The 27,830-nt window shown below is 40.9% G+C and overlaps 2 protein-coding genes and 1 non-coding gene across 3 annotated transcripts in view; 2 read left to right on the top strand and 1 right to left on the bottom strand.

Moving 5' to 3' along the window:
- The window catches only part of TEX2 (testis expressed 2), a 95,458-nt gene extending 89,151 nt beyond the window's left edge, over window positions 1–6,307 (top strand). Inside the window, exons 10-12 of the mRNA XM_063120000.1 lie at window positions 413–622; window positions 2,038–2,158; window positions 5,036–6,307. Coding sequence (XP_062976070.1) covers window positions 413–622; window positions 2,038–2,158; window positions 5,036–5,158 — 454 coding nt within the window. The 3' untranslated portion in view covers window positions 5,159–6,307. The remainder of the gene's footprint in view (window positions 1–412; window positions 623–2,037; window positions 2,159–5,035) is intronic.
- A 2,720-nt stretch (window positions 6,308–9,027) lies between these two features.
- Window positions 9,028–9,164, bottom strand: LOC134397023 (small nucleolar RNA SNORA50). Its single transcript, XR_010025313.1, has one exon. It is a non-coding gene; the product is annotated as a small nucleolar RNA SNORA50 (small nucleolar RNA).
- A 7,971-nt stretch (window positions 9,165–17,135) lies between these two features.
- Window positions 17,136–27,830, top strand: part of ERN1 (endoplasmic reticulum to nucleus signaling 1) — a 69,597-nt gene continuing 58,902 nt past the window's right edge. The window contains exon 1 of the mRNA XM_063119999.1: window positions 17,136–17,176. Within this exon, the coding sequence (XP_062976069.1) occupies window positions 17,165–17,176 (12 nt within the window). The 5' untranslated portion in view covers window positions 17,136–17,164. The remainder of the gene's footprint in view (window positions 17,177–27,830) is intronic.

Below are 27,830 nucleotides of genomic sequence, written 5' to 3'. Positions count from 1 at the left end.
GAGTGGTGCAGGAAAGACAGGTGTGAAAGTCTGACTTTGTGTATGCCACCCTTCCCCAACTTGGTACCCTCTAGATCTTTGGGGCTTCAACTCCCGTCAGACACAGCCAGTTTGGTCAATGGTCAAGAAAGCTGTGAATTGTAGTTCAAACCATTGGAAGGGCACCAGGTTCAGGAAAGCTACTCTGTGGCTTTTGCCAGGCCCATACGGCTTTCTGCTTTTGTTTGGGAGTGCCACAGATCCTTCCTGTCTGTGCCACTGATGGCCTTTCAGCAGTAGATCGGCCATCCATGGCCTAAAACATTCTATTTATAGCTGCAGAACAGTACAAAATGTTATGCACTGATCCTTAATTTTTCAGGGACAGCTGTAAACACGCTCTGATGCTTTCTTTTTATTCCCTCTCTCAAAGGTATGTGGGAGGGCACCGAACAAGTAAAATAATGAGATTTGTGGATAAGATTACAAAGTCAAAATATTTCCAGAAAGCAACAGAGACGGAGTTCATTAAAAAAAAGATTGAAGAGGTCTCAAATACTCCACTATTGCTAACTGTTGAGGTGCAAGAATGTAAAGGAACGCTAGCAGTTAACATTCCACCACCACCTACTGATAGAATATGGTAAGTGTGTAGTGAAGAGGACTTTTGACTTTTCAAAACTGTCACGCTCAAGATCTGTGTGATTTGTTCTCATGAAAGTCTCATGACAGTAATTTGGTGTATTATTTCTGTGTGTGTACTGTGAAAGATTTCACTGAAATAATATCTGTTTAATATTTTGGATTTCGAGAGGCTTCCCTTCTCCCCACTTCTCTCTCTACACTATTTTCAGCAGGGTTTTGATTAACAAGCAGCAGAAATGTACTTTGAAAGTCATGCAATAGAAATATGTATTTATAACTGCAAGTTACAAATCTAAGGTTGTAATCTTATATCCCCTTACAAGGAAGTAAGACCCACTAAACAAGTGATTGTTATTACTGAGTAATATTCTTAAGGGAGAGCAAGCTTGAGTTGTGTTTTGATCTCATTGTCATCAAGTTAAAAACTTTTGTTCCACAACAAATAGATCCTTAAATTAAATTTGAGGAAATGAACACTTGGGAGGAATTTATGGTTCACAGTGCAAGAGTGACATTGTATTCAGAATATAGCTTAGTGTTGAATGTATTTAAATGTCTGTGGGAAGATTTGGGAATGCTAATTATGGATATAAAGCAGGTCAAAAACTGATTTCTCATTATGTGTGCCCTTGAGAGAGACCCACCATAAATTGTTGTATCATTAGCATTTAACTCTAATTGGGTTAAATAAAATATTAAAGATGACAAATTTAAATGCTGGAAGTGTAATGGTGGCTAAGTAGATGGCAGGGGATGCCACCACATTTGAACTTATTGTTTTTCAGTATAGGATCTAATCTTAAGTATCTGGAATATGTTTGAAGCCTGGCAGGTTTATTTGAACAAAAATATTCCAAGGCCTGTAGAGTGTTGTTGTTGTGTCCTTTTGGCAACTAAGGTTGTATTAGCTTGGTACTGGAATTCAGCAGCAATACCAGCTTTTAATAAGCTGCATATTACAATATTAGGAATTGTGGAAAGTAACAAATTAATTGATGAAAGTATACAGAAGAAAAGATCTACAACTTCTGAACTGGAAGAAAAAATAGCACTATTTCTAAATATCGGAATATGCACACCATGCTAGAAAGAAATATTTTTCATTCGGTTTAAGGTAGACCCCCAACCCACCCACTAACAAAAATATACCACTGAAGAGGCACATCTTTGTTATATTGTAAATGGATATATTGTTGGATGTGGACCAGGGAGACATGCGTGTAAATGCCTGTTCCTTCATGAAGGACACAAATTGGCCATGGAGAAGTATTTGCATCTCAACCTAGCTGTTCACGCAGGGTGGTGTTTGAGGAGACCACAGAATATGTCTCTTGCCCTAAACACTTTGGAGAAAGGGTAGGATATAAATCAGATAAACTAAGTGTAATCCTATATTGTTTGTGTTATCTTCAGGTACGGTTTCCGAAGGCCACCCTACCTGGAGCTAAAAGCTCGGCCAAAGCTTGGTGAGAGAGAAGTGACTTTGGTTCATGTCACTGAGTGGATAGAAAAGAAATTGGAACAAGAATTCCAGGTATGTTTCTTCAAAGATGTTTTTTTAATTTTTGCCAGTATTTATATATGTCATTACCTAACTTGTTCCTTCCATAAGGTTTGGTGAAGATAGCATAGTAGAAAAAAACTGAAAATACCAACGAAAAGAGATTCTTGCCTGTTGGCTTAATGCCAGGCATATGATGCTACCTCAAATTAACATGTCCTGCAGTGATTCTGGAAAATATTCAGATTCTTTATTTTGGGTGTGTTTGTTTGTGCGATTTGTACATCACTGAATATAGTAAAATTCCTCAGTGTTTCATGTTAAAATACATCAGGTACAACATTAAAAGCACATTAGTTTACTTACAGCCCAGGGAAAGTCTGGGTGAAAAGGTGCATTTTTTGGAAGCATTTGGAAGATGCCACATTTTCTGCCTCCCGAACTGCACAGGGGAGGGTTTTCCAGAGGGTGGGTGCTACTATAGAGAAGGTCTGCCATCGGGGTTAATCATGGCGACATTCCGTTCACTTTGGAATGACGAGCAAGGCCTCCTCTGATGATCTGAAATGTCACTTGGGTATATATAAGGGAAGACGGTCTGCTAGGTATCCTGGTTCCAAGTTGTTTAGGGATTATTGGGATTCAGCTAGAGCTTATAACTGCATCCAGGCACCAGTTGAGAATGTGCATGGCCTCTCCCAATTCAGATGTCACAGATTTGCCCCAAATCTCCTGGTAATGATGACTGCTCCCAATGGCTTCGTATAGATGCTACCGTATTTCTTCAATTGTAAGACACCATCGATTGTAAGACGCACACTAATTTCAGTACCACCAACAGAAAAAAAAACCCTAAGATACACCCGCGATTCTAAGACACACCCCGTTTTTAGAGATGTTTATATGGGGGAAAAAGTGTGTCTTAGAATTGAAGAAATACGGTAAATAACATTGGGGACAGGGTGTTGCCCTGTGATACCCCACAGTTCAGCTGCCATAGAGCTGAAGTGGAGTCATCCAATGCTATTCTCTGAAACCAACCCCACAAGTACGAGTCAAACCACTATAGAATAGTGCCTCCAACTTCCAACTCATGGAGGCGGTCCAGAAGGATAAAGTGGTCAACAGTATCAAAAACCGCTGAGAGATCAAGAAGTAGTAACACAATCACACTTGACCTGTCCCTCACTTGAAGAAAGTCATCCATCAAGGTGATCAAGGCCAATTGTGTTCCAAAATCAGGCCTGAATCCAGACTGGAATGGATCCAAATAATCAGTTTCATTCAAGAGAGACTGCAGCTGAAACACCACCACTCTCTCAAGCACCTTACCCAAGAACTGAGTGTTTGTGACTGAACAATAATTAGCATAGATCTCTGGATCATGGGAGGGTTTTTTCAGGAGTGGTTGCCCTACTGCTTCAGTCAAGGCAGTAGGGACCACACTGTCACACACTCCCTTGATCCAACCCCTGCAGCTAGCTCAAATAAGCCATGATGGGCAAGGGTAAAGGGAGCATGTGGTGTGTCAAACAGATGCAAACATCTTGTTCACATCCTCAGGTTCCAAAAACTGAAATTGATCTCATGAAACAGAGTAAGACAATGCACTGGAGACCTCAACAGTCACTGCATCAATAGTGGTCTTCAAGTCAGCACAAAGGTGGAAATATTGGCTCAGTTCAGACAACATATTAGTCAATGGTGGGTTTTAGAACTCCATGGTGTAGTTCTTACACCATTGTTGAGAAACTCATTGTCTCGCAGGAGAACTCCACCCCATGATGGAGTTTTTTTGGGAAAATACCCAATGTTGAATATCCCTGCTGTGCAAAGGGGAGCCCCTGCACAACCGTTGTGTTGCGTATTGTGTGGAGGGTTCCATGGAGTTTTCCATTGCGTTCAGTTGACTTTTCCCACTGGCTACAGAGTTCTCTGGCCAGAGTGACGAAAGGAGGGAGTGCCACCAGGATTGTTTTTTCACAGCAATGGCTGATGGGATACCATTGGGAGGACCTGGGGAGGAGAGAGGCTGGAGGAACTGACAATCAAACATTGCAATGGATTTTACTTAACTCTACTGTAGCCCACAGTCACACAACAGTGGAGATAGAACATGTTGTTTTGGGGAGTACCTCCTAAAAACTCAAACATTGAGTGGAGTTTTCACACTGCGTTGACTAACATGTTGTCTGAACCGAACCATTGTGTTCCCAGGTTTTTTGGGATTGCATGATTTTAGTTTTCTTCAAGATTTAAAGAGGGATATGGGGGAATGTTGAGTACAGATTACTGTGGATGATCTCAAACAGAAAGCTGATTCTGTCCTGAGGCGACTAGATTATCACACATCCATACATTTTTATCGAGTGAGTGTATTTCTAGAGTTCTGTCCATAGCAGAGTACATTTATTGAAACATTCCATCTATAATAATTTGGTGAAGTCAAACTTCTAGCAAAACTTCCTTCAGAAGTGTGAGTGGAAAAGCGGGGCGTCTGCAGACAGCAGTGAACTATACATAATATAAACGTAATATTAAAAAGTACTAATCAAGGCTAAGTTTGTTGAAATGCAACAGTGCTGACTGTCTTCTCTCATCTGAAAAATGAAGTTGCTGTGTTAGTGTAATGGCCATGACTAGTTTTCCAACTTTGTGTTTCATAATTTAAATAAAATGTTACTGGGAACACATTATTGTGCAATAAACCCACTTAGTATCATACTTGTTTTGCCTACTGATGAGAAGGTGGCCCAATTTATTCATTAGTTCCAGATTAAAAAGTAGAAACTGCAGCTTGTGCTTTCTTAACCTGCTTTAGTTCAGTTGAACATGCTTTTGGAGCAATGTATTTGACTTGACTACATTTTTTGAATTGTGTTCCAATTAATTTTTTTTAATGGTTTGCAGAAAATTTTTGTTATGCCAAACATGGACGATGTTTATATTCCTCTAATGCACTCCGCCATGGATCCACGCTCATCTGGGTGCCCTCTGAAAGATTCTATCACAGACGCTACTGATCAGCCATGAAATGTGAAGACTGCAGTTTACAGTATTAACAGTTTGTTTTCGTTTTTTTAAAAAAGAAACTGTTGAGTAGACTTTTTTTGTCCTTGTGCCACATTTTATTTTGCTTTTGAAGAGGATTGCTTCTGCCAGTTGTTGCACCAGTTATCCAGGTATTGCTCCTATCTACTCGAGCATTAATTCCATTTCTAAACTGGTCTGTATCTTTACAGTGGCTGCTGGTGGAATTTCAACATAGCAATTAATGTGCACTATTTTGCAGTCAAGAATTAGCAAAATTCCCACCAGTTAGTATAGATCCAGGCGCTTTGACACAAATGAGATTGTTGGTGGACATGCAGTGTTGGCAGTGCACATAGTCTTGTCTCACGCAGCCACATGAAACCTATCCTCTATAAGCAGCAGATATGTGTAATTGGAAGATGTCCCCCCTTTTTTTTTCCTCTCTCTCTCTCTCTCTCAGGCAGTTGGAGGTGTAAAATGAACTGGCACGTTCTTTCACTTCTGCAGTCCATTAGCTTGTGTCAAGCAATTTTGAAATGTTTTCTGGAGCTAAGAATGTAAATTGGATGTATAGGTGATATATTGTGAATCACTTCATGTGGACTATACATAATAACTTATTTTTTCATACAGAATTCTGCTTCTTTTGGAAACAAGTAGCCATATAACACATGCAAACGTACAGAGTTGATTAGTGAGGCGGGATCTAGCAATTTGTTAGTGAAAGAAACCAATTTGGTTGGCAAAGCCATGAGACCAAACCATAGTAAGCCTTTTATTTAGTGAGGTACAATCACCATAGCTTGTGATTTTACAATGAATGTTAGGCATGAACACACATGGAAATGTCCAATACTGTGTGTGTACATGCATGTGTGCCCTAGAAATGATTGCCATTTAGCCTGTATAGAGTTGTTTAATTGACTAAACCTGTCTCACATTTCTGTTGCTGTTTCCTCATTGCATCCATTGTTCCATTTATGCAAGTACAGTAGGTCCACCCATTTTTTTAACCTTTTAGGTGCAAATCCTGACTGTACGTTGTCATCATGAGCTATTACAAAGTACATCTTTTAGGCCATCTTGGTATGAAAACAGGAAGCGCAACAGGTCTCTGAAGCACTAATGGCAGCCAATACTCAAGAACAGCCTTCCTAATAATGTGTTGGACCACCATTGGTTGGGAGTCCAACACATCCAGAGGGCAGCAGGTTGGGGAAGGGTGCTGAAGAGAAACTGCCTTGCTGTTCCTTTTTCTATATGGACATTAAACATGCACATTAAATCAATAACTTTTGAACACTACACAAATGATCAACACCAGTAATGAGTGTTTTTCGATACTCAATATTGCCAACTATGTCAAGAGAATGTTAATTTAGTTTACAAAGCTGGTGAGCTCTTGAACTCACCATTTAATAGTGTACTATTATGCTTTAAGTGGTTTTTAAACCTTTTTTTGTATGTTGTGTTCAGTTACTGTGTATAAAAGTTCTCATGATTTGCAATCTCTAAATGAAGCTAATTGAGTGAAGTTTTTTTTAAAGCACCTTGCCTGAAACATATTTAAAGAAAATTAGCATTTAATATATTTAAGTATTCATATTATTTGGACACTGGTTTTTTTGTTACCTAAACTCCTACAACCATTCCATTTTGGGGTATTGTTCCAAGTCCTTGTTCTCACTATGAAAACATTGGCTTCTCCCTGAAGTCTGCATGTCTTGTTCATGGCTCTTTTTCCCATGTGCAATAACAATCAGTCTAAAGGCTAGTTGCACTAACATGTAAACCGATTTCCAGATTTGACACAAGTGACTTCATTGCACTTCATAATCAGACTATGTGGGTTATTACAATGGGTTTGCTTTGTTTTCTGAAATAAATTTATCCTATGTCATAAGTTATGCGTTGATGTCATTTTTTGAGTCATGAGCAGGGCTGAAGAGGTTCTGTCGAATAGCAGGGGAAATTTTGATTGCAGGACTTCCACAGCAGTTATCTAGTTCAGGGATGCATGACCTGTTGCCCTATACTGCTCCAAGTACAGCCCCTCCCACTTCCCCCAAGGCCCAGCTGTGAGATGGGCTTGGGGCAGAGAAAACTCAATTCTGCCTGGAGAATCTCTCTAGTGGGTAACAGAATCTAATGGGCACTCACACCCCACCTATTCTGTTGTGCAAGTGAGATTTAGCACTTCCTAGGAGGCAGAGTTCCCTTGTGCAAGGTCAACCAACCTGCCTTCTTCCAGAAACTAGCACTTCCACTTGTTTTGGGTTGCTCCAAAGTGCTGAATTGACATTGTGCAACAGAAATAGTAGGGGCAGAATTGCTGCTTGGATCTGACCTCTGAATCCACAGCCCTCCTACTACTGAGCCCTCCACTGCTGAGGACTTTAGAAGCAACCCAGTCTAGTGTTTAGACACACCCACACCTTTGCACCCGATTTTGGTTTTTCCTCCTCCATCCCGGCTCTTCTTTTTCGTTGGATCTCAGATTGTAAACCTGCAGGCAGTTTTACCTCTTCCCTTGTAAGCTGCTCTGGCTGGTACTCTTCAATGCACAGGTGCTTAACTGCATATAAGGCACCTGATAAAACACTGAGATATGGGCAATGCCCAACATCTATGGTGGGAGTTTCAGGAAACAAATTTCCCTGCTACTCCCAGAATGCTAGAAGCATCAGGGGCCATTTTAAATGGTGTGGGCTGTGATGTGGGGCAACAAGGCAATCCCCCAGAATAGACCAGAGGCATTTTGTGCAAGCAGGATCAGCTGCAGCTTCTTCCATTTGATACCCCTTAGCCCACACCATTGAGGAAGCTTCCCCATTCCTCCATGCAGCATTTCTGGGGGAATTCTTTAAAGGTAGCACACACTACATTTCATAAGCAAAAATACTTTGCCTGCTTTCCTTATGAAAACACGAAGCATAATGCATCATTTAACACCAGGATTTATGGAGTTAAATAGTTTTAATAAGAGTTTTTTTAAAAAAAGTTTGTAACCACATCTTTTAGGAAAAGTGAATTATAAGTCTCCCCCATAGGGTTCCTGAAAAGGACGGTTTAAGCAGCCTCCCACTTGTGGGCTGCAACTCCAGCCAACATGGAGGCTTGCTGAAGAGGACAAAAAATTGTTTTGTCAGGGCAATCTGGAAGCCTTACTTTGACATGGGATTGAAAGAATACAGGATTCAGAACTTAAATGTTTGGTTGCAAGGACATCGTTTCTAAACCCTTATCCAAGGGGGAAATTCTACCTTGGAGTGTACTGCAATATTTGCTACCTTTCCAAAAATTGGTGGGAGAACAAGGGAAAAGTCCCATTGCACAAGTGCAACATTGTAATTACGCCTATACATTAAAATTCAATGGGCTGTGCAAACTAAAGATTAACCCACCAAAGCTCTCGGGCATTAAGAACACAGACAATCTGCAACTAGTTGAGGTCTACTCAGTTTGACCTTTAACTTACCATCTCTTAGCCCCTCCAATGTGGCCAGAGTTCCACCCTCCAGTTTCCTACCAACTGTACTGCTATAGTTGCCAATGCGATCACGAATTAATAGCCACTTTGCGAGTTAGCTTTGAGGAAAGCACCATCTGTATCACAATCACAGTACGTGTGCATGGATAGGCATACATAGCCCCCAACCTAGCAGCCCTAAAGACAAGCTGAGGTCCTCTACCACAAGTTATTCCTTGTGATCTTAACTCCAAACCAGAGGTGGACAATTTGTAGTCCTCCAGATGTGTTTAAGACATCTCATCATTCCACAGCCAGTATGGTAATTGAAGGCTGGCCTGAACATTTACTGCAATTTACCCTTGCTCTATTTCTGGATTGTAGTATTAATCATAGGATGAATTGTAACTTGCCCTTAAAAGAATCACTCAGGTTTCAGCTGAGCAACACTAGTTATAAGCAAGTTTTTATTTTTGCACTGTAGCGTAGCCAGTGAGGCCATAAACAGGGCCATGCACCAGTTCAAAGGCAGTGCTTTAAAGCCAACTAAGAAAAATTCCACACAAAGGTTTGGTTTTTTTGCTTTTATTCTTTAGTTTTTATATTCTGTGCATCCTTATAACAGTCCTCTCAGCAGTGCTTTAGTCTAAACAGCAATGGCTGCATCCAGGTTTTTCATGCCAGGAGTTCAAGGAAGAATCTGTCATACCTGCAAATAAGGAACACATAATTTAAAGTGCTGTCAACATGGGGCTGTCTTGCAAGAACGATTTCCATGCCTGCTTTTTCAAATACATACACATAGCACCAGTCAGATTTCCACAAATTAATAATGCCACTTGCTGGCTGTGAATATTAAGTATTCTTCTGTAAGCCCAAAGCAAATTAAACCTTATTTTAGCTATAAACTTCAGGGATTTTCTATCATTTATTTATTTATTGCATTTATATACCGCCCCATAGCCAAAGCTCTCTGGGCGTTTACAAAAGTTAAAAACAGTAAACATTAAAAACAAATATACAAAGTTTAAAAACAAAAAGCATAAAAACAACAATATCCTTATAAAAACAGCTATTCTGGAGTCCGTTAAAAACACACTCAGCTCCTGTTGTTAAATGTTGTTAAATGCCTGGGAAAAGAGAAAGGTCTTAACCTGGTGCCAAAAAAACAACAATGTTGGCAAGCCTGGTCAGATCATTCCACAATTGGGGGACCACCACTGAAAAGGCCCTCTCCCTTGTTGCCATCCTCTGAGCTTCCCTCCCTTTGAGATATCATGCCATCTTTAAGTAGAAATTGCTTTTCACAGATGGCCAGGAGCAACAGAAGCAGTTGCAATGTAAAGAGAAACTAGATACCACTACCTGACTTTGGCACTGATGCTGGAAGCTCAGATTCATCGACTCTTCATCTATATCAGAAGTCTAACACGCCAAAAGATCATCATCACAGCAGCCAGCAATGTGCCTAGTCACTCCATCATGCAATTACCACCCCCTGCTCCCCAAATCCTGCCTCATCCCAGGCAACCTGGTGCCCTCCAGATGTTTGAGCTACAACTTCCATAATTCACAATAGGCCATACTGACTGGGGTTTATGGGAGTTGTAGTCCAAAACATAAGAGACCACCAACTTGCCTATCCTTGTTTTAGGGGACAAGGTTCTCCACTCCATTCCTAATGGATTCACTTCTAATTGCATCCTAACCTCAAAAAGTGAGGTTTTACCTTACCAAAAGTGTATTCTTTTTTAAAAAAAGCCCCCAGCAGCATCACCCTTATATTCAAGCATAGCTTTTAGTCAACACTCCATCTATTAACACCAAAGTCATATAAATCCACCCCCTAATTACCCTGGCTATAGCCAATCAATCACTACAGTAGAACCTTGGCCATATAAAGTAAATTAAATGCACAGAGAACATCACTTTTATATCACTGTATATTAAGCACTAGAGAACAATTGAGATATTTACAATTATTGTAAATAATTGCCAATTAAATCTTAAATGCGAAGGCTTAATTTCTCTTTTTCTTTTCAACTGTTAGTATTGAGATGCAACTACGATGACATTAAATACAACGGTTACCATAAGTATCCACGGTCACTTAAGGGTCACTTAAGACAGACGTTCGTTGTTCAAAACAATGCCACCCTTTCAGTTCATAATCGCACGTGCTTTGTAACAAAGCTGCAAAACACGTTGGCGGTTACAAGAGTAAAACAGTTATTTCCCCAACCTGATGCCCTCCAGCTCTTTTGGACTATAACTCCTATAATTCCTGGCGATTCAGTATGCTGTCTGGGTGAGTCCAAAATATGTAGAGGGCCCCAGGTTGGGGAAGACTGGCGTAGGGCAAAATCCACTTCAGAGTATGAACCATGCAAGAGAACTACCACCCCAGATTCGCACTGCGCCATCTCGCCTGCAAAACTTACTCCGCCCTTGTTCCCCAATTTCGTTGATGACGCGTGCAGCCCGACGCCATGCATTTTTACTCGGAAAACCCCACTGAGCTCAATAGGGCTTGCCCGCCGGTATGCATACACACGATGGCAACCTTTAGATTAGATTAGACGGCCTAGATTCCCTTCGCTGTTTTGTCACCAACGCACACTCTGGCGGCCATAATCTGGCTCCTCTCTTTTCTGCATCAGGGAAAGCAGCCATGCAGGCTTTACGGTGGCAGCTCCCTATTTTCCAGTTGCAAATGTGAACTAACCTTTGGTTCCTTTCCCGCGCTTGCCAAATAAGAACTACCACCATCATCCACTCACCTCCTTCTTGCGGCGAAAAGGCTGAATAAATACGCAGCATCTCTATTTATAGCCGTCAGGACGCACCGGGTCCCACCCTTGTTCGTCAGACGCCAATTGGGACGCCTTTACGCTGTCACGTGATGGATGTGACGGAGCTGAAAGTCCGTCGGTAATGCGCAATGAGTGTGTTTTCCTCTTTCCCTTGAGTTTAACACCTGGGAGAGGTTGATGGGAAGTTATACTTAGGGTGGTTTTGAAGCTTCCTAGCCTTTAAAGAAAAGTTAAATGTGGCTGCAGTTTTACAGCATAATCCTATACTTGCCTACTCAGAAGTAACTCCCCTTGATTTCAGTGAGGCTTATTGCCTTGTCAGTGGGGATAGAATTGCAGATTTAAGGACGATTACCAGGGAGTAATTCCCATTGAATTAAATAGGACTTCTAAGTAGAAATAGATCGGATTGCGCTGTAAAACAGGATTCTGCTGAAGAAGGGGATGGCAAATGGTGCAGTGTAATAAATTATACTTCGTTCTTCAATTATTTAAGAATCAGTTTTATTTTTCTACATTTATACATTTGCATATGAACTGGATTACTGTAATTCTGGAGTCATTTAGTCAACTCAAGGCGTGTCCTCCAATTTACGTCGTATTCCATTGCATATTTGGAACGGGAAAAAATTTCTACAACTCCCAACAATATGGGAGTTGCCTTAACGGCTTTTTTATTTTGGATTCTAGCGTGTGTTTGATGCTTTATCCGCTAGAGGACACTAACTGTTCGTTTTTAAAAAACTGATAAGGTAGCTAGAGTATTCGAGTTGAACTTCTAATTCTATGCATATTTAGAGAGAAAGAAGTCCTGCAACTCCCAGCATTGCCCACCCAGCCATACTGGCTGGGAAATGCTGGGAGTTGTACGAGGATTTTTTTCTATTTAAACTTGGCTAGGATTGCACCCTTAAAGTATGTTTTGTAATGAGACAGACAACTAGAAGAAACTAATTATATGAACACTAAATTAAATTGTTACTACTTGTTTTTTGCTCTTCATTGCAACACGTTAAAGCCAGTAGATATTGGGGGGGGGGGGGGCATACTACATTTTGACCATAATTTCCTAACTCCCCAGTGAACAAAATTTTAAAATAAAACAAATGAAAAATATTGACAAGGAAAGGAAGCACTCAAATAGCTGTGGCTGGGCTCGTTATGTCATTTTTAAAAAAATGTATTTATGAACATGTTTATGAGCCATTTTTGCACAGCTGAATTCCATTGAAATCTGGGAACTTACTTTCACATTCTGGGTTAGAACCAAACTTAATCATACTTTTATCCCATTGGTTTCAGTGGTCTACTCTAAGTATGAGTGAAGTCTGGATCCAGCCCAGTGACCTGGAGTGCTTCCCAGCCTGTTTCTTCCCCAGAATTGACATATTTGACTCAGTTATTACAGAGAACTTAATGTAACTGGCAAACCATTGCATTACACCTAATGTAACATTGCAAGCCATTGCCCCCTATTCTTTAAGACAGTGGTTCTCAACCTTCCTAATGCCGCGACCCTTTAATACAGTTCCTCATGTTGTGGTGACCCCCAAGCATAAAATTATTTTTGTTGCTACTTCATAACTGTAATTTTGCTACTGTTATGAATCGTAATGTAAATATCTGATATGCAGGATGTATTTTCATTGTTACAAATTGAACATAATTAAAGCATAGTGATCAATCACAAAAACAATATGTAATTATATATTGTGAAATATTTATTTCTAATTACAAATAAATGACCATCGGAAATATGTGTTTTCCGATGGTCTTAGGCGACCCCTGTAAAAGGGTCGTTCGACCCCCAAAGGGGTCGCGACCCACAGGTTGAGAACCGCTGCTTTAAGATCTAGTATGTGGTGATTCCAACCCAACCTCAATTCACTTGGTGTGGAAAAGTGGCCCATGATGTTGATGGTGACATAAGGTGAAGTCCTTCCTTTCTGATTTGCTTGTTGTGCTTGTTTTTGTTCTACTGCCATCATAAACTTTACGGAGCCCTTTCACATAAGGTTAAAATTCTGCAGATCAGCAGTTTGGGAGAGGATGTAGATTCAAATCCCACCCTCTTGTCTTGCCAAATAACTGATTGCCAAGATTACAGTCTGCACTGTTTGTAACACCACCATTACATATCCTGCAGTGAGGTCTCTTCTGTTACTGTTCATAGGCTGGCATTTGCCTTTTTCTTTAAAATAAATGAATAAATTACACTGTTTTTGTCTGGCACTAAAGTAAAATGAGCTAATAAAAAAAGGACATTAAACGTTAATGAGAAAATTCCACACTTTTGCTTTGGGTTACTATGGCTAAAGCAGTAATTCAGCAGCAACTTTTGTCTTTAGCATGTGAGTGGACATGTTGGAGTTCAAATGAGACCATGGGCATCATCAGATGAGCATTTTATTGCACGCTCGTTGCTGGGCACTCACAGATTTTCACAGGTCCCTCTCATTATGTCATCTGCATCCTGCGTGCCTCCCACTCTTTCTAGCCTTCTTCGTATAACAAAAACAACACCCCAGTAAGTCCAACTTTTTTTTTGAGACGGAACTTGCCACTATCTCCTGCTGTGGGCAGGAGAAGCAGCGCAATCAAAACGGCCCACTAAATGGGCCATGTGCATGTTGTTTACTTCCTCTTTTGAAAGAAGAAGTAATGAGGGACAAACATATGGGTGGAGAAGCAATGGTAAGGAAACAGTTTCCCCCGTGTGATGACCCTCAATATTATGCTTTGTGGAACAACAGTGACAAATCTGTTACACAGTGCTAAAGGGCCTTCCAATCTTGCATCCTTCCAGTTTACTGAAGTCCACTGATCCCAGTTAAACCTGCAATGTGCTCAAATGCATCAGAAAAGAATCCCATTCGGGCTTACTCTCAAATAAGAATATGTAGGATTGTAATCATTGGCTAGAATCATATGAACGCTCATACTTTGATACTATGTTTATTCCCAGTGTGTTCAATGCAATTTTTATCATAGTAAACATGCCTACGATTCTAACCTTACTTGGGAGTAAGACCCATTTAGCTCAACTGAACTTATTCCAGATAAATTGTACTCTATGACCAGACTCTGGAGATGTGTATTAGGCTTCTGAACTTCACAAATAGAGGGAATTATTTTGAATAGAACACCATTTGCCTTGCAACTCCTATTAAAGATAAGAGCAGTGAATGTTATCTAACAAGGGCAAATGAGTACAGCATGAAAATATAAATGCTGGTTAGGAGCCCTCGGGAAAAATCATTTGCTAAACATTTCTTCATTCACAGAGATCAAATGTCTTTCAGTCACCATTATGTTTGTTCAAGGATCTTAGGAATTGATGGATAGTTAATGGAAATGCATGATTTCTCTTTTTATTATAACTGAAATTCACCTAGGCATAGGAGGGTCATGGTGACTTTCTGTCTCTAAGTCTCCTGCCAATATGCAAAACAAATAAACTTATCACTGGACTAACTTGGTGTACAAGTTAAAATTGCTAGGAAAGTTAGACAAGCTTTTGCAAGATGCCTTAAATGCATTATAAAATTAACCTTTAGACATTTCAGAAGCATGGATTGGCCTGCCATTTTATCAAGCATTGTTTTGTTTTGTTTTTCCTGTTGGAAGAAAAATTCTGTGCAACTCAGAATCTTAGCACCCTATCAAGCTCTAATGCCTTTGCTTCCATTGCTGTTAATTTTCCTTTGAGTATGAATGATCCCACATGGCATATAAATTCTTACAATAAGATCGTATGATAAGCATTCACAAGTACAAAGAAATCAAGAAACACAATACCCAAATACCCTACACAAGTGCCATCTGTCCATATAAATATCCTAAGCTTGAAAGTTAGTGCTCACTCATTTGTCTTTATAGCCTACCCTATCACTAAGATTCAGTATAACATTACTTTATTTCCATTACCACAATGGGTAGGTTCGCACAACCATTTTCATCTACGGTAGCTTAAATAAGCCATGCTGAGTTCCTACGGGTGTCTGTTCCGTAACCCAGCTCCTGCTCATAGGTTGTTAGGTCATCTAACAAGCTGGCAAGGGTGGTTTGTTGGAGTGGTTAACAAAACACCCAGAAAACCATGGGTTGTTTTAGGGCTATGGGTGATTTGTTAACCACCCCCACAAGCTAGCCTAACTGGGGTTGGATGATGCAACAGTCTACAAGTGGATGTTGCGTTATGCTACAGGCACCCAAGGGTGTCCAGCATGTGCTGCAAGTTATGGTGGGTTATTTAATCCATTATCGCTGAAAATGATCTTGTGAACCAATTAATTGCATATGGAAGAGAATTATTATTTCCATTTTACAAATGGGAACTGCAGTGCACTCAGCTTTGAAACCTCTGTGTAGCACATTTTTTGGACAAGGGCATGATATGCCAAGTCAGACACTTGGGTATATTGTATCTGTGGTACCAAGAATGCTTTTGGTACTTTGGAGAAGTTAAGTATTTTTAAGTTTGGGTTGCCATGCTTTGGCTTAGAACCAGAGATACATGTACTAAATGGGATACAACATTGTGTCTAACCAACCAGAGGGGATGGCATTCAGTTTCCCCTGGAGTAATTAATAATCTATCACTTTTCCTATGTGCTCTGCCCACTGCAACTGTTATTTTCCCCTCCTTTATAACAACGTTGTGAATCAAAGCTACCGTACTGAGGTAATAAATATATATCTGGGCTGAACTATTTCCTGCATATAGAAAACCAATGTGTCACCCTAGGTTAGAACCCCTCTCCCTGACACCCGATTTAATAGAATCATAGAATAGTAGAGTTGGAAGGGGCCTATAAGGCCATCGAGTCCAATCCTCTCCCCACTCGATGCAGGAATCCACCCTAAAGCATACCTGGCAGGTGGTTGTCCAGCTGCCTCTTGAAGGCCTCTTGAAGGAGAGCCCACAACCTCCCTAGGTAACTGGTTCCATTGTCGTACTGCTCTAACAGTCAGGAAGTTTTTGTACAAAGAAGCAACTTCGAACCGACTTTCAAGTGCAGACTGAAGGGGTTCGAGCTCAGATACAGGCTCACCATCCCAGCGAGGTCTTCCATTGCAAACCTATTTGAATTATTCGTAAGAACTGACAACGAGGGATTGATTCGTCCAGTATGTGAGCTAGAGAGGTTTATGCAGTCTGGCTTGGGTGCCTTGCACACACCTAACTGCCGGGTTGCCAGTACACCTTGAAACCCCTCAGCTTGTCTAGCTGCAAGTTTCCAAAGCCGGCCATCTCTGTGGGACGTCTGCCAGGCCTCTTCCCTCTTGGGAAGAGGCGGAGAACCTGCTGGGAACAGCCCTAATCACGAGGTTCAGCCTGTTTATAAAACCGAGGGCGTCAAGGACTCCCTAGTACAGACATCTATACACACGAGGCTTGACCCACGGAGAGCCAGCCAAGAGAACCGCAGGCCTTGACCCTGCAAAGCTCTCGCCGTCTTCCTCTCCTTCCCCCACCCTGCCCGGCTTCCCTGTTGGTGTGTGACTGACGCGGGCTCAGCTCCGCCTCCGGAGGAGGAAGGGCCGGACACGCTGCAGTCAGGGCCACCGAGCCGGCCGGACAAACATCGTGCCGTGCGTCGCGGCGGGCCCCGGCGGCGGGCCATGGAGTGGGGCGGTCGCATTGCGCAGGATCGGCTAGCCCGGAGTCGATGTCTCCTCAGGCGGGCCGCTCTGTTGTTGCTGCTGCTGCTGCTTCTATGGATGGGGCCCCGGGTAAGGGAGCGCAAGAGTGGGCTGGGCTGGGCTGAGTCTTCCCGGTCAGGGTGGGACGAATGGACGGACTGGACATCGGGCACCGCCGCTGTTTCTGAAACTGCCCCACGGGGGTAGAAGAGGGGCGTGAAAGGGCTGGCGAGGGGTTCGGATCTCCTCTGTTTTCCCAAGCGGGGAGGACGTAGAGTGAAAGCCAGTAAGGACAGCAGAAACAAAAAGAAAGGGCAAAGTAAGTTCCGGGGCGCAGGCTCTTCGTTACCCGTGGAAGCCAAGAGGGAGGCAGTGCAGGACACCCGCGTGCCCGCTCAGCAGCTGTTAACCTTTCTGCGACACACGCATAAACACATCCCCACGCACAGAGGTGGTGTCACCAATGGTGCCCGCTGGTGGGGAGGAGAGTGAAAGGCAAATTGACGCGGGGAGGGGGGAGGATTTGTCCAGCCATTTCTACCTGCTCTTCGTATGTTATCCACCCCCTTAGGATACTTGAAGTGGACAGAAAATGTGAGGTAACTGCTGCCTTTTAGAGTTACTAGCTTTTACTTGCTTCTCAAAGGGTTCCTCTAAGAACAGAGGTATTTAAAACAAGTAGTACCTGGTCGCGGTTGTTGTTTATAAAAAGTATGGCATCCTTTTTGCCTATCTCTTTGCCATTCTGTGGACTGTTGAGATGTATGCAAGCTTTCCTCCTGTTATTCTGCCACTTCCTTGTGGCTCTGAAGGTGAACATAACAGACCATTGGCTCTTCTATCCTGAGGCCTTCCTGGAAGGCCAAACACTAGTTATTGCACAACACTGAAGCTTTGAAGGGTGGGATGTGGGAAATTTGACCCAGGTACCCTCCCTTCTTTGATGAGGGAAGGGGAGAATGGGAGGGAAAGTTCTTCATTTTACATAGAACATTGTTGTGCTCCCCTTCCAGGTCAGTGTGCTGTCTAGGCTGGCACACCTTTTAAAAGGTGCTCCTCTCAGGGCTTGGGGTCTGAGAAGCAGTTTTGCCCCTATGTTATAGTGATGGAGTCCGATAATTTGCACCATAGCAGCTCTCTAAATTTGCTTTAGAGTGACTGAGATGCTTGGAATGGTGGTTGTCTATAAAATTCTACTATACAGTGAGCTGAATTTTACCATGCTTCTAAAGCCCTATGGACCTAATTTCTCACATTAATAGAGGAAATAGGGGAGGGGGAGGCATAAATGGCCTGTTTTTTCTTTTTCTGGTCAGTTCTAAAGATATATGAACCACCTCTCACACCTCTTTGTTGAATTCAGAAGGCAATGCACATCTTTAGAAGAACAAAATGTTTTATACCTTTGTAAAGGAGATATTTTTATTATTATTTGAATGCACTAGATTAATTGCTATTTTCTGATATTTGCTATGTACGTTTATCTATACAGGCATTAGTTGGATCCAGAGTTAGTCATGCATAGAGTAGGCCCACTGAAATAAATGGGATGTAGGTTAGTCATGACTAAATTGTCCCTTTGATTTCAGTGGGTCTACTCTATACGTGACTAAGTCTGGATCCATCCCAATGTCATTATTTTTCTATATATTATTTTCTACTGCTAAATCTCCACTAAATGGAGCCAAGCTGTAAATTATTATTTTTTACCATACACGTTTCTTTTGTACTTACTTGGAGTAATTATTGTGTTCATAGTACCACCAGCACTATAGAAATATTGAGTATTAGCACTGCTATTATAAGAATAGGTATCTTTCAAGGCCTTATCAGGAGTATTGTGTATATTCTGCTATGTTCTGTCTACACCAATGTGTATGACATGGCTACGCAGGTAGCACCTTTAGAAGCTCAGCATATGTTCATTATAACTTCCATGGTCAGCAGCATTTTATGACTCTTTTGTATGTTTGTTTGTTTGTACATTGTAGCACTGTGCCTTCCTTTTTCATGGAAGACAGGTATTGTCCTGTTTCAGGTGGAGCCCCAGCAGATGAGTGAGCCTCCACCACCAATGGTGAGGTTCCAAGGCAAGGTCAGAAGGCAAGGTCTGAGCAGATAGGGTCCAAGCACAGAGCAAGGTACCCAGGGAAGGTCAGGACCAAAGGCAGATCTGAAGACAGGCCAAGGATACCAAACAGAGGAGGGTCCAGCAAAGAGATCTAGGCAATCAAGAAATATACAAGTAGAGCCTGATGTATAGATGCTGTTCCAGCAACTCTGTGCCCAAGACTGAGGCTTTTAAGCCTGAGTTTGCAGAGCTCCATCCAGGGCTCAATTGCAGATTGCGCTCTTCTTTTATTTTTATAAAAAGAGGCCAGACCTTCTGCTGTCTGAATAAAAATGGAAGAACCACAGGGAAAATACCATATGATAGTAATTGGATGACAGTGTCATGTGGATGCCTTGTAAAAAGTGAGTGAACAGAGAATGAGAATGCCGCACTAAATCCCTAGTGTGGAAGCACCCCTAACTGCAACATTTCCTCCCTCTTATGTTATCCCACCTAACCTTTGCCCTTTATGGGAAAGGGGAAATTAGTACAAATGGTTTTCACACTTTCTTTGAAAGTGATAGGCTTCCATCAGCACATGTGTATTACGTCTGTTCTAAAAACAATGCTGGGCTGATTTTTGGAACATGTTTCTCTGTGCTCTAAAAAGTAAATTGCAAATAAATATATAGGCCATAAATAGGCTTGAGATTTTTACAACAAAAAAGTATACATACTCATTGTGGCAGAAAGTGTATGTGTACATCAGTGAAATTATTCATAACTTGCAAGGATCACCTGCACAACATTTGTGGCAGCTATCACTGACTACAAAGTGGTGATTTTTAAATTTTTGTATAAGTAATTTTTGTAAACCACCCAGAGACCTTCAGCTATGGGGCGGTATAGAAATGTAATTAATTAATAAATAAATACTGGAGCCAAAATCTATTGTGGTGCAAGGATTATTGCTCAAGAACTCCTCTTTGAATTATCTGGTTTGTGTAATAATGAGTCCAGGGTAGGTTGGTAGTTGGATATCCTCTAGAAATTGATGTGGGGAATTCGAAAGAGCGTTTGGTTTCCAGCTGAGTTTAGTTTTTGCTAACTAGTGATGCAGACTTGAGTTCATCTCAAATTATGGTGAGGGGCTTCTTCCTTCCATCCCATTACTACTCTGCATATGCATAGAGGTAGCACATTAATATTTTTAATCTGCTGATAAAATGACTGTATTTTATATGATACAAGCTATGAAACAATGGGTTGTATCGAATGTTGGTGTTACTTAGAGTACTGCCATTGAAATGAACGAGACTTAACTTAAACCAACATCTGATACAACCCAAGGTGGTCTATTTCATTGGACTAATTTTGAAGGTATAAGTGTGCTGAAAAAATATGCGTATCCCTTCTCTCAGATTGGTATGGCAATCACTAGTTATATCTAATTGTCTGGTTCAATCTGTTGGCACATAATGGCAATTTAATTAAGAATCCAACTCTTGGAATGCAGGGTTTATTCACATTTGATAAGGGTGAACTTTTAGGTTACTTTTTAAAATGTGCTGTTGTTTAGTATCTTTTATATGTGATTAAATATTCAGGTGGAACTATAGTCTTTTTTCTGTATATCTTTTTCAAAAATGAGTATGCTTAACAGAGTATTGTCATAAGCTGCAAAGTATTAAATGCATACTGCCAAAAAGTCTTAATTTTTTAAATACTATTATAGTGTTTCAAAACAAGGACTTTAAAACGAGGGGAGGAATCCCTAAGATTTTATTAACCTTTTCTCTTTAAGAAATACTTACATTGAACTAGGTAGCCAATCCAAACAAGAAGTTAGTGTTCTGTTACTTGCTTTTGGTTTTATCATGTGGAACTTGATTAATACCTCCTAATGTCTGTGCTTTCTTTCATTTTAAAAAAGATAGCAGAATTATTTTGGCCTGGTCTAAAAATCATATCGCTTACTTTTATTTTTTACATCTTCCCTCGTGACAAGATTCTTGTTCTGAAGTAAATCACATTAACCTTGATTGGGGGGAAAAAGAAACATTTTGAAAAACACAAATATATAGTCTGTCTTGAAGATTGTGTACCATATGCTACAGAGGAAGCTTATCTTTGATTTCATTATACTTAACTTGCTGTGTCAAGTTAAGCGTGTACATCATGAACACTTCCTGGGTGGCAGTGGCAGCTATGGAAGGATGGAAGTTCTGCTTGCATGATGCAGGCACTGTGGCATTGCACATACAACTCTAGAAAATGCAGTGTGCAAGGGCCACAGCTGTTATTTTCCAGAATTTATCTGATAGTCTTTTGGAATGCATTGTATATAACAGTGGTGGGCAAATTGTGGTGCTCCAGATGTTTTGGCCTACAACTCCCATGATCCCTCACTATTGGCTACGCTAGCTAGGCCTGATGGGAGTTGTAAGCCAAAAAAATCTAGATGGCCACAAGTTGGCCACCTCTGGGTATAACGTAACACACAACATACTACGTTTTGGTATAGTTATAAAGAAAAAACATATACTTTCTAAAGAGATAATACAGTTCCACAGCTCAGTGCATTGGAAGTTGCAGATCACCATCCCTGTGCCCCATTGAGACTCTTCCCAAATGTAAAAGCTGTTGTGAGATGTCTGCATGCACCCAATGGTGCATTGTAGGGCCAGGCTGATTTTTTAAAATTCAAACAATAATTTCAACAATACCCAGAGTTAGATATCTATATCTGCTGCTCCCTAAGGTACTTAAGCCCACAGACAAAAAAAAAGTTTATTGCGGGGGTGAAAATGGAAGCCATTAAAATTAAACTGTTTTTATTTGTTTCACTCACTTATGTGCTACTTTTGACCACATGGCCCTTAATACATGGTTATATTGGTTGGGCTTAGAAATAATATGTTGATTTCAAGGTTATGCAGTAACAGAAATAGTCCATATTTCTAGGGGAAAGCTCAGAAATTGATACCTTACAATGCCATTAATATAATTTCATGATTCGTTCTGAAAGAGGAAAGAGGTTTCTTCAGTTTTCTCCAAAACTTCCAATTTTCCACTTTGCATTGCTCAGTTAGGGCAGCTCACAACAATTAAAAACAAAACAATTTCACAGAAGAAATTGAGAAGAATATAAAAATGGAAACCGGCCCAGCGGAGGTGGCGGATGAGTGTCCATCATATAAAAGTCTTCTACCCAGCAAGATGGGTGCTTGCTGGACGAGGAAATGTTTTAACCAGTCTTCAAAAAACAGTAAGAGAGAGGGGTAAATACATTTCATGGGTCCAGGTATTTCACAGCCGGATGGCCCCTCTCTTGTATCAACCAGTTGATGTAGAAAAGGGCCTCTCCAACAAATCTTGGAGAGCAGGCAGGCTGCTACAAGTGGAAGTGGTCCCTCAGGTATCCTGTACTTTGATTGTGCCTGCAAACAAATTGGCAGCTAGTGAAGCTGTTTCACAATAGGTGTAATGCGTTCCCAAGGGCAAGTACCCACTAGCATCTTTGCTGCCACATTTTGGACCACCTGAGTTTCCAAAGATTCTTCAAACAAGGTAGCCCCGTATAAAAGCTCACTTCAGTAATCTAAACTGGATGTAACGAAGGCATTTATTACAGGTCAGGTCTGATCTCGTAAGGACTGATAAAATGAGGGAAGCTCCCCGGTGGAAAAGCAGAATATAAATGGAATAAAGAAAACTATTATTGAGCTGGGCTGGAAGATTTGAGTGAAAATACATTGGATGCTACAGTTATTGTGGAACTAACATACGTATTTAAGCTTTTTCCACTTGAAAAGTGTGATATTTGCTTCTATTTCCCATTAGACATAAATAATAATATAGAAAAGAATGATTCTGTCTACTGCATTAAATATATTGTTTTTTTAAACTATGCATGCTATCCTCCTGTAACCTAGCAATGTAATTAGAGCACTAGCTGACAAAATAAGCTCCATGAATCATAGGGCATATACGATGATCATGCTGGTTGCTTGTGTTATTGTGCGGAAGCTCTCCTAAATGTTTTGCCTTGCCCATATGTCCAGTGCTAGCTCCCAGTAACACAATTTGTGTTTCCGCTGTTTGTTGACGTTAATTCTGTGCTCTCATCAAAGTTAATAGAGGCAGGATCAGAGACTAAATTTAGTAAAATATTCGCAAATGTGACTGTACAGTCTGACCCTACATTCTGTTCAAGATAATAAGACTTTTTAGAAGCACAAAGAAAGCGAGATTAAATTTTAGATTAGAAGTTAATGCATTAAGCATTTTTCTTTCCTTATTGCGTCTAATTGGGGGATGGGGTAGAGAGGATTCAGGCAATATTTCCTCCTCCACATGGCATCCAGGGAGAGATTGGGGGCTGGCCTTGTGCTTGTGCTCTTCATGTGCCTCCTCCCCACTTTGTCTTCTCAAAGAAGTGAATTGACATACTCAGCTATTTTGAATGTAGGATCTCCCTGATCCTGCTAAATTAAACTTGCTAAGAAAGCAAATTTTGTTTCCCAAGGCCAGGGAGATCTCATGTTCAAAGAAGTTCTTGATCTCCTGGTTTGGTCATTCACCTCTCTCTGGGGAGCAGGGAAGAAGGTAGGGGAGAGAGCCTGAAGCCTACTTCTGATTTCCCAATCAAACCAGTCCATACTCCAGGAAATAAAGCCAGACTGCTCACTTGAGGGAATGGTATTAATGGCAAAACTGAAGTACTTTGGCCACATAATGAGAAGACAGGATACCCTGGAGAAGAGGCTGATGCTAGGGAAAGTGGAAGGCAAAAGGAAGAGGGGCCGACCAAGGGCAAGAGGGATGGATGATATTCTGGAGGTGACAGACTTGACCTTGGGGGAGCTGGGGGTGGCGACAGCCGACAGAAAGCTCTGGCGTGGGCTGGTCCATGAAGTCACGAAGAGTCGGAAACGACTGAACGAATAAACAACAACAGTGTGACCCACCCAAAAGGGATGCACTTTTCCAAGCATCCAAGTCATACATTTGCAAAATCTTAAGCCTTTTACATGCATCCAATTTGAATGCTCACAACAGACTCAAGGTCAGTTGAACAACACATCCCATCCCAGCTCACCCCCCCCCCCCCCCGATTAGCTGTTGTTGTTAGGAAAAATGGTGGCAGCAGGCATTCCAGATGCAGCATCCCCGATGGGTGAAATGGTGCTACCCACTTATTCTGTAGTGATGCATAGACTATGGAGCACCCTCCCTGTGAAAATATTAATCTATCTCCATTGTTGCTTGCATTTTGCTGGGCAGTTAAGACCTACTTCTTTCCATGAATCTTTGGTTGCTGATTGAATTTTGTTTGTCGCTATGAATATCTCATAGGGGGGAAAAAGTGGAGTAGAAGTATATCAAAATTAAATAAATAATACAGTAGCCAGCACTAGCTGGATGCTTGCTTGCAAGGAGGTTTCCCTGTTAAATAGAATGCTAATGATTCATGTTAGCGCAGGCTATTCTTTCTATGGTAGCAGTAGATAGTAGCATTGAGTCCCTAACAGTAATATAGCTAACTTAGCACGGCCATGCAATTTCTAAATAATAATAATAATAATAATAATTAAAAAAAATTATTTGTTACCCACCTTGCCCTCTGGATCAAGGCGGGGTACAATGCAAATGCCATAAAATACATATAATTGATCAAAACATTTAAAACTAATACATTATTAAAAGCAGTAATACATTATTACTAATACATTATTAAAAGCAGAAAAATACTTGATTTATAGGTTCCATAATATCTTTCCCCCCCTATTATGCTATACTTATGTTCGCAATTCATACTTAAGAACTGTCATCCTCAATCGGTGCTGGTTTATTTAGTAACAATATGATGACTCTGAGAAGTCTTGGAAGCCACCTTGTTCAGTAATAACAGCCACAGTAAAAATATAAACTTAATCTGGAGTGCCACAGCTAACTTTTATGTTCCTGTTGTATATAGTTACTAACGTTTTCATCTCATTATTACGAGGTCACAACGTTGATCTATAAATCATGAAATTTGAAATAAAGAGTTTGGGCTCCTGTATATTGCCTTCTGGTTTCTAAGCATTTAACTCATACTGCCATAATTCCTCAAATATACCATAAAAAGTAGAAATTATTTAAAAATAATTTTAGATATGCCATGCTCTGAGATGGTTGTTGTACAGAAAACAGCATACCGTTGACTAATTTGTTACAAAAATTCTGAATGGATTCTATCATATGCTAGTTTGCAGAACTAGTAAAAATAATTTTTACTAATGCAGCCTCAAAAATTGGTAGCATTTAAAAATAACTTTTAAAGCTTCTGCTTTCATTTACATTTGCCAAACTTGTTTCGCTGACCAAAAGTAGGTTAGTCCCACCTGTTGAAACAAATATGACATGTTTTTCATGATTTGCCATTGATTTTAACAGGATTTAACTGTGATTGAGGTATTTTCTACATGCTGCAGAATGAGGAGCTGGAGTTCTGGGAAGATTGAATGGACTGTACCACTTTAGACCATGTTAGGTGGTTGGTATCACATATTTGAATGCACCCTTGCATAAGAAGCTCCATGTAAATAGAAAACCAGCAGAACAAGGAGCACACTGGGCCTTTCTCCCTGATGTGCTATTTTACTTGCAGTTAGTGTTTTTACACCAGGGAGCATTCTAAAATGCCGTCCACCACCTGCTGCCTGCAGTGATATACTCCACACTACTACCTCTGGTTTCTATTGCATGTATAGGCCAGGCCTAAGGGTCTTTGTACCCTATTTCTTCGATTCTAAGACACACTTTTTTCCCATATAAACATCTCTAAAAATGGGGTGTGTCTTAGAATCGCGGGTGTGTCTTAGGGTTCTTTTTCTGTTGATGGTACTGAAATTAATGTGCATCTTACAATCGATGGCGTCTTACAATCGAAGAAATACGGTATTTAGGGCTAAAAGTAATGAATTTCTGAAAGCAAAGCCCAGTCAGTCTTTAAAGAAAGCTAGATTAATACGTCTTATGGGAACATTGGCTTGAATCCTAAGGCACAGCCCTATGCATGTTTAGATATCTATTTAAAAAAAGCCCTACAACTCCCAGCATTCTCTATCAGCCATTCTGCCTGGAGGATGTTGGGAGTTGTGGGATTTTTTTCTGTCTAAATATGCATAGGTTTGTGTCCTAAGTTAATTTAAGGAAGTTCATGGAAGGAAAGATTCCCTTCTTTTCTTCCCCACTGGAGCCACTTATCCCACCCACCCCAAAACCTCACTGGAAGTGTGGGATGCTCTCTTAAACAAGGTGGTGGGGGCTGCTGGGCCATGGGGGGATTCTTCCAAAATTGGGCTTGGATCCTAAGATAAGTTAACTTAAGGTGGTTGATGGAAGGAAAGGTTCCTACCCCACCACCCCAGACCAGTCCCACTGCACCCCCTCTCACATTGTTCAAGAGGGCGTCTGACCCTTTAAAGAGGCTTTTTGGGGAGCACAGGTGGCTGCAAAGAGGAAGAGGGGATAAGGAAATGTCGCTTCTCTGAACTTTATTTTATCAGTTAGTAGAAGGGTATATACCTAACAGTCAATTGTTTGATTTAAAAATGATTCAGATTCAGGCTCAAAGATTCGGCTCTACACTTGTAGAGTTCCTTAACAACAACGAGCATCGATCTCATTTTCCCCAGTGTGGAGAGAAAGAGGAGTCCATGAGGCAGGTAACCTGTTGATGTATTGGAGCAGGAACCATAAATGCAACTAGGACTATGAACAGCATCCTCCTAACTTCTTGCACTTGCAGTGGAAGCACTTTGTATATAGATACCTAGATACATCATAGCCCCCTTCAGAGTTATTTCCCCAAGTGGTAAAAAAAAAAAGGCATGGAACAGTGAGGGGGGCTGGGGCTGGGGCTGCATGCACTGGCTCTCGCTCCACCTCCAACCTTTGTGCAATGTGAGGGTAAGTTCTGAAGGGGGAATTTTTCACACATTCAGCAGAATGTGCTTAGAGTGGTAGGGATTGGGAACCCTGTGCAGTAGAGGTTCCAGATTGTGGAGAGGATTCCAAGCATGTTCAACCAACAAACATGCAGAACTTCCCTCTTAACACTTGTTAGTGGGGCTGGTATGTGTGTCCCCTCTCCCCCAACATGTTCTTTGAATGCATGGGTGTCTAACTTCTGAAGGGGGCTCGTGATTGTCCCTCATTGGGTATTGGTTTCTAGTTTTTTTAAAAATCTGGCTTTTATGCTTCCTTAGCATTTCTGTATGTCTCACTTAAAAGCCCATGACTAAAAACTGTGCCCATGACAATTAAGGTTAATTGACAATTATGTATATAGAGAAAGAAGTTGTTGTGGATGGTTGCAGGTTTCTAACTTATCTGCAGATAGAAGGAATAAGAAAATGGAGAGTTTAAATCTTTAACAGATAATAGTGTTCCAAGGAATATGGCGAAACTTGGTAAAGTTTTGAAAAATCACCTATCCATAAGTTTCACTTAAAGGTTATGAATGCGCCTTTGGTAAATAACATGCTGTTGTAACTATTAGACACTACTGTATCTGAATTTCAAATGACACTATTTATTTCCAGTAGAGCAATGCCTATGGCATGGCCAAGGTGTAGAACAGATGGAACATTTGCTTCCAAGGTTTTCAGTAATATTATAGGGGGGGGACACATAGTGAAC

Source organism: Elgaria multicarinata, chromosome 3 (assembly GCF_023053635.1).
Source record: "Elgaria multicarinata webbii isolate HBS135686 ecotype San Diego chromosome 3, rElgMul1.1.pri, whole genome shotgun sequence".
NCBI classification, from domain to species: domain Eukaryota; kingdom Metazoa; phylum Chordata; class Lepidosauria; order Squamata; family Anguidae; genus Elgaria; species Elgaria multicarinata.
Note: the sequence above shows the minus strand (reverse complement) of the source record. Positions and strands in the feature narration are given on the sequence as shown.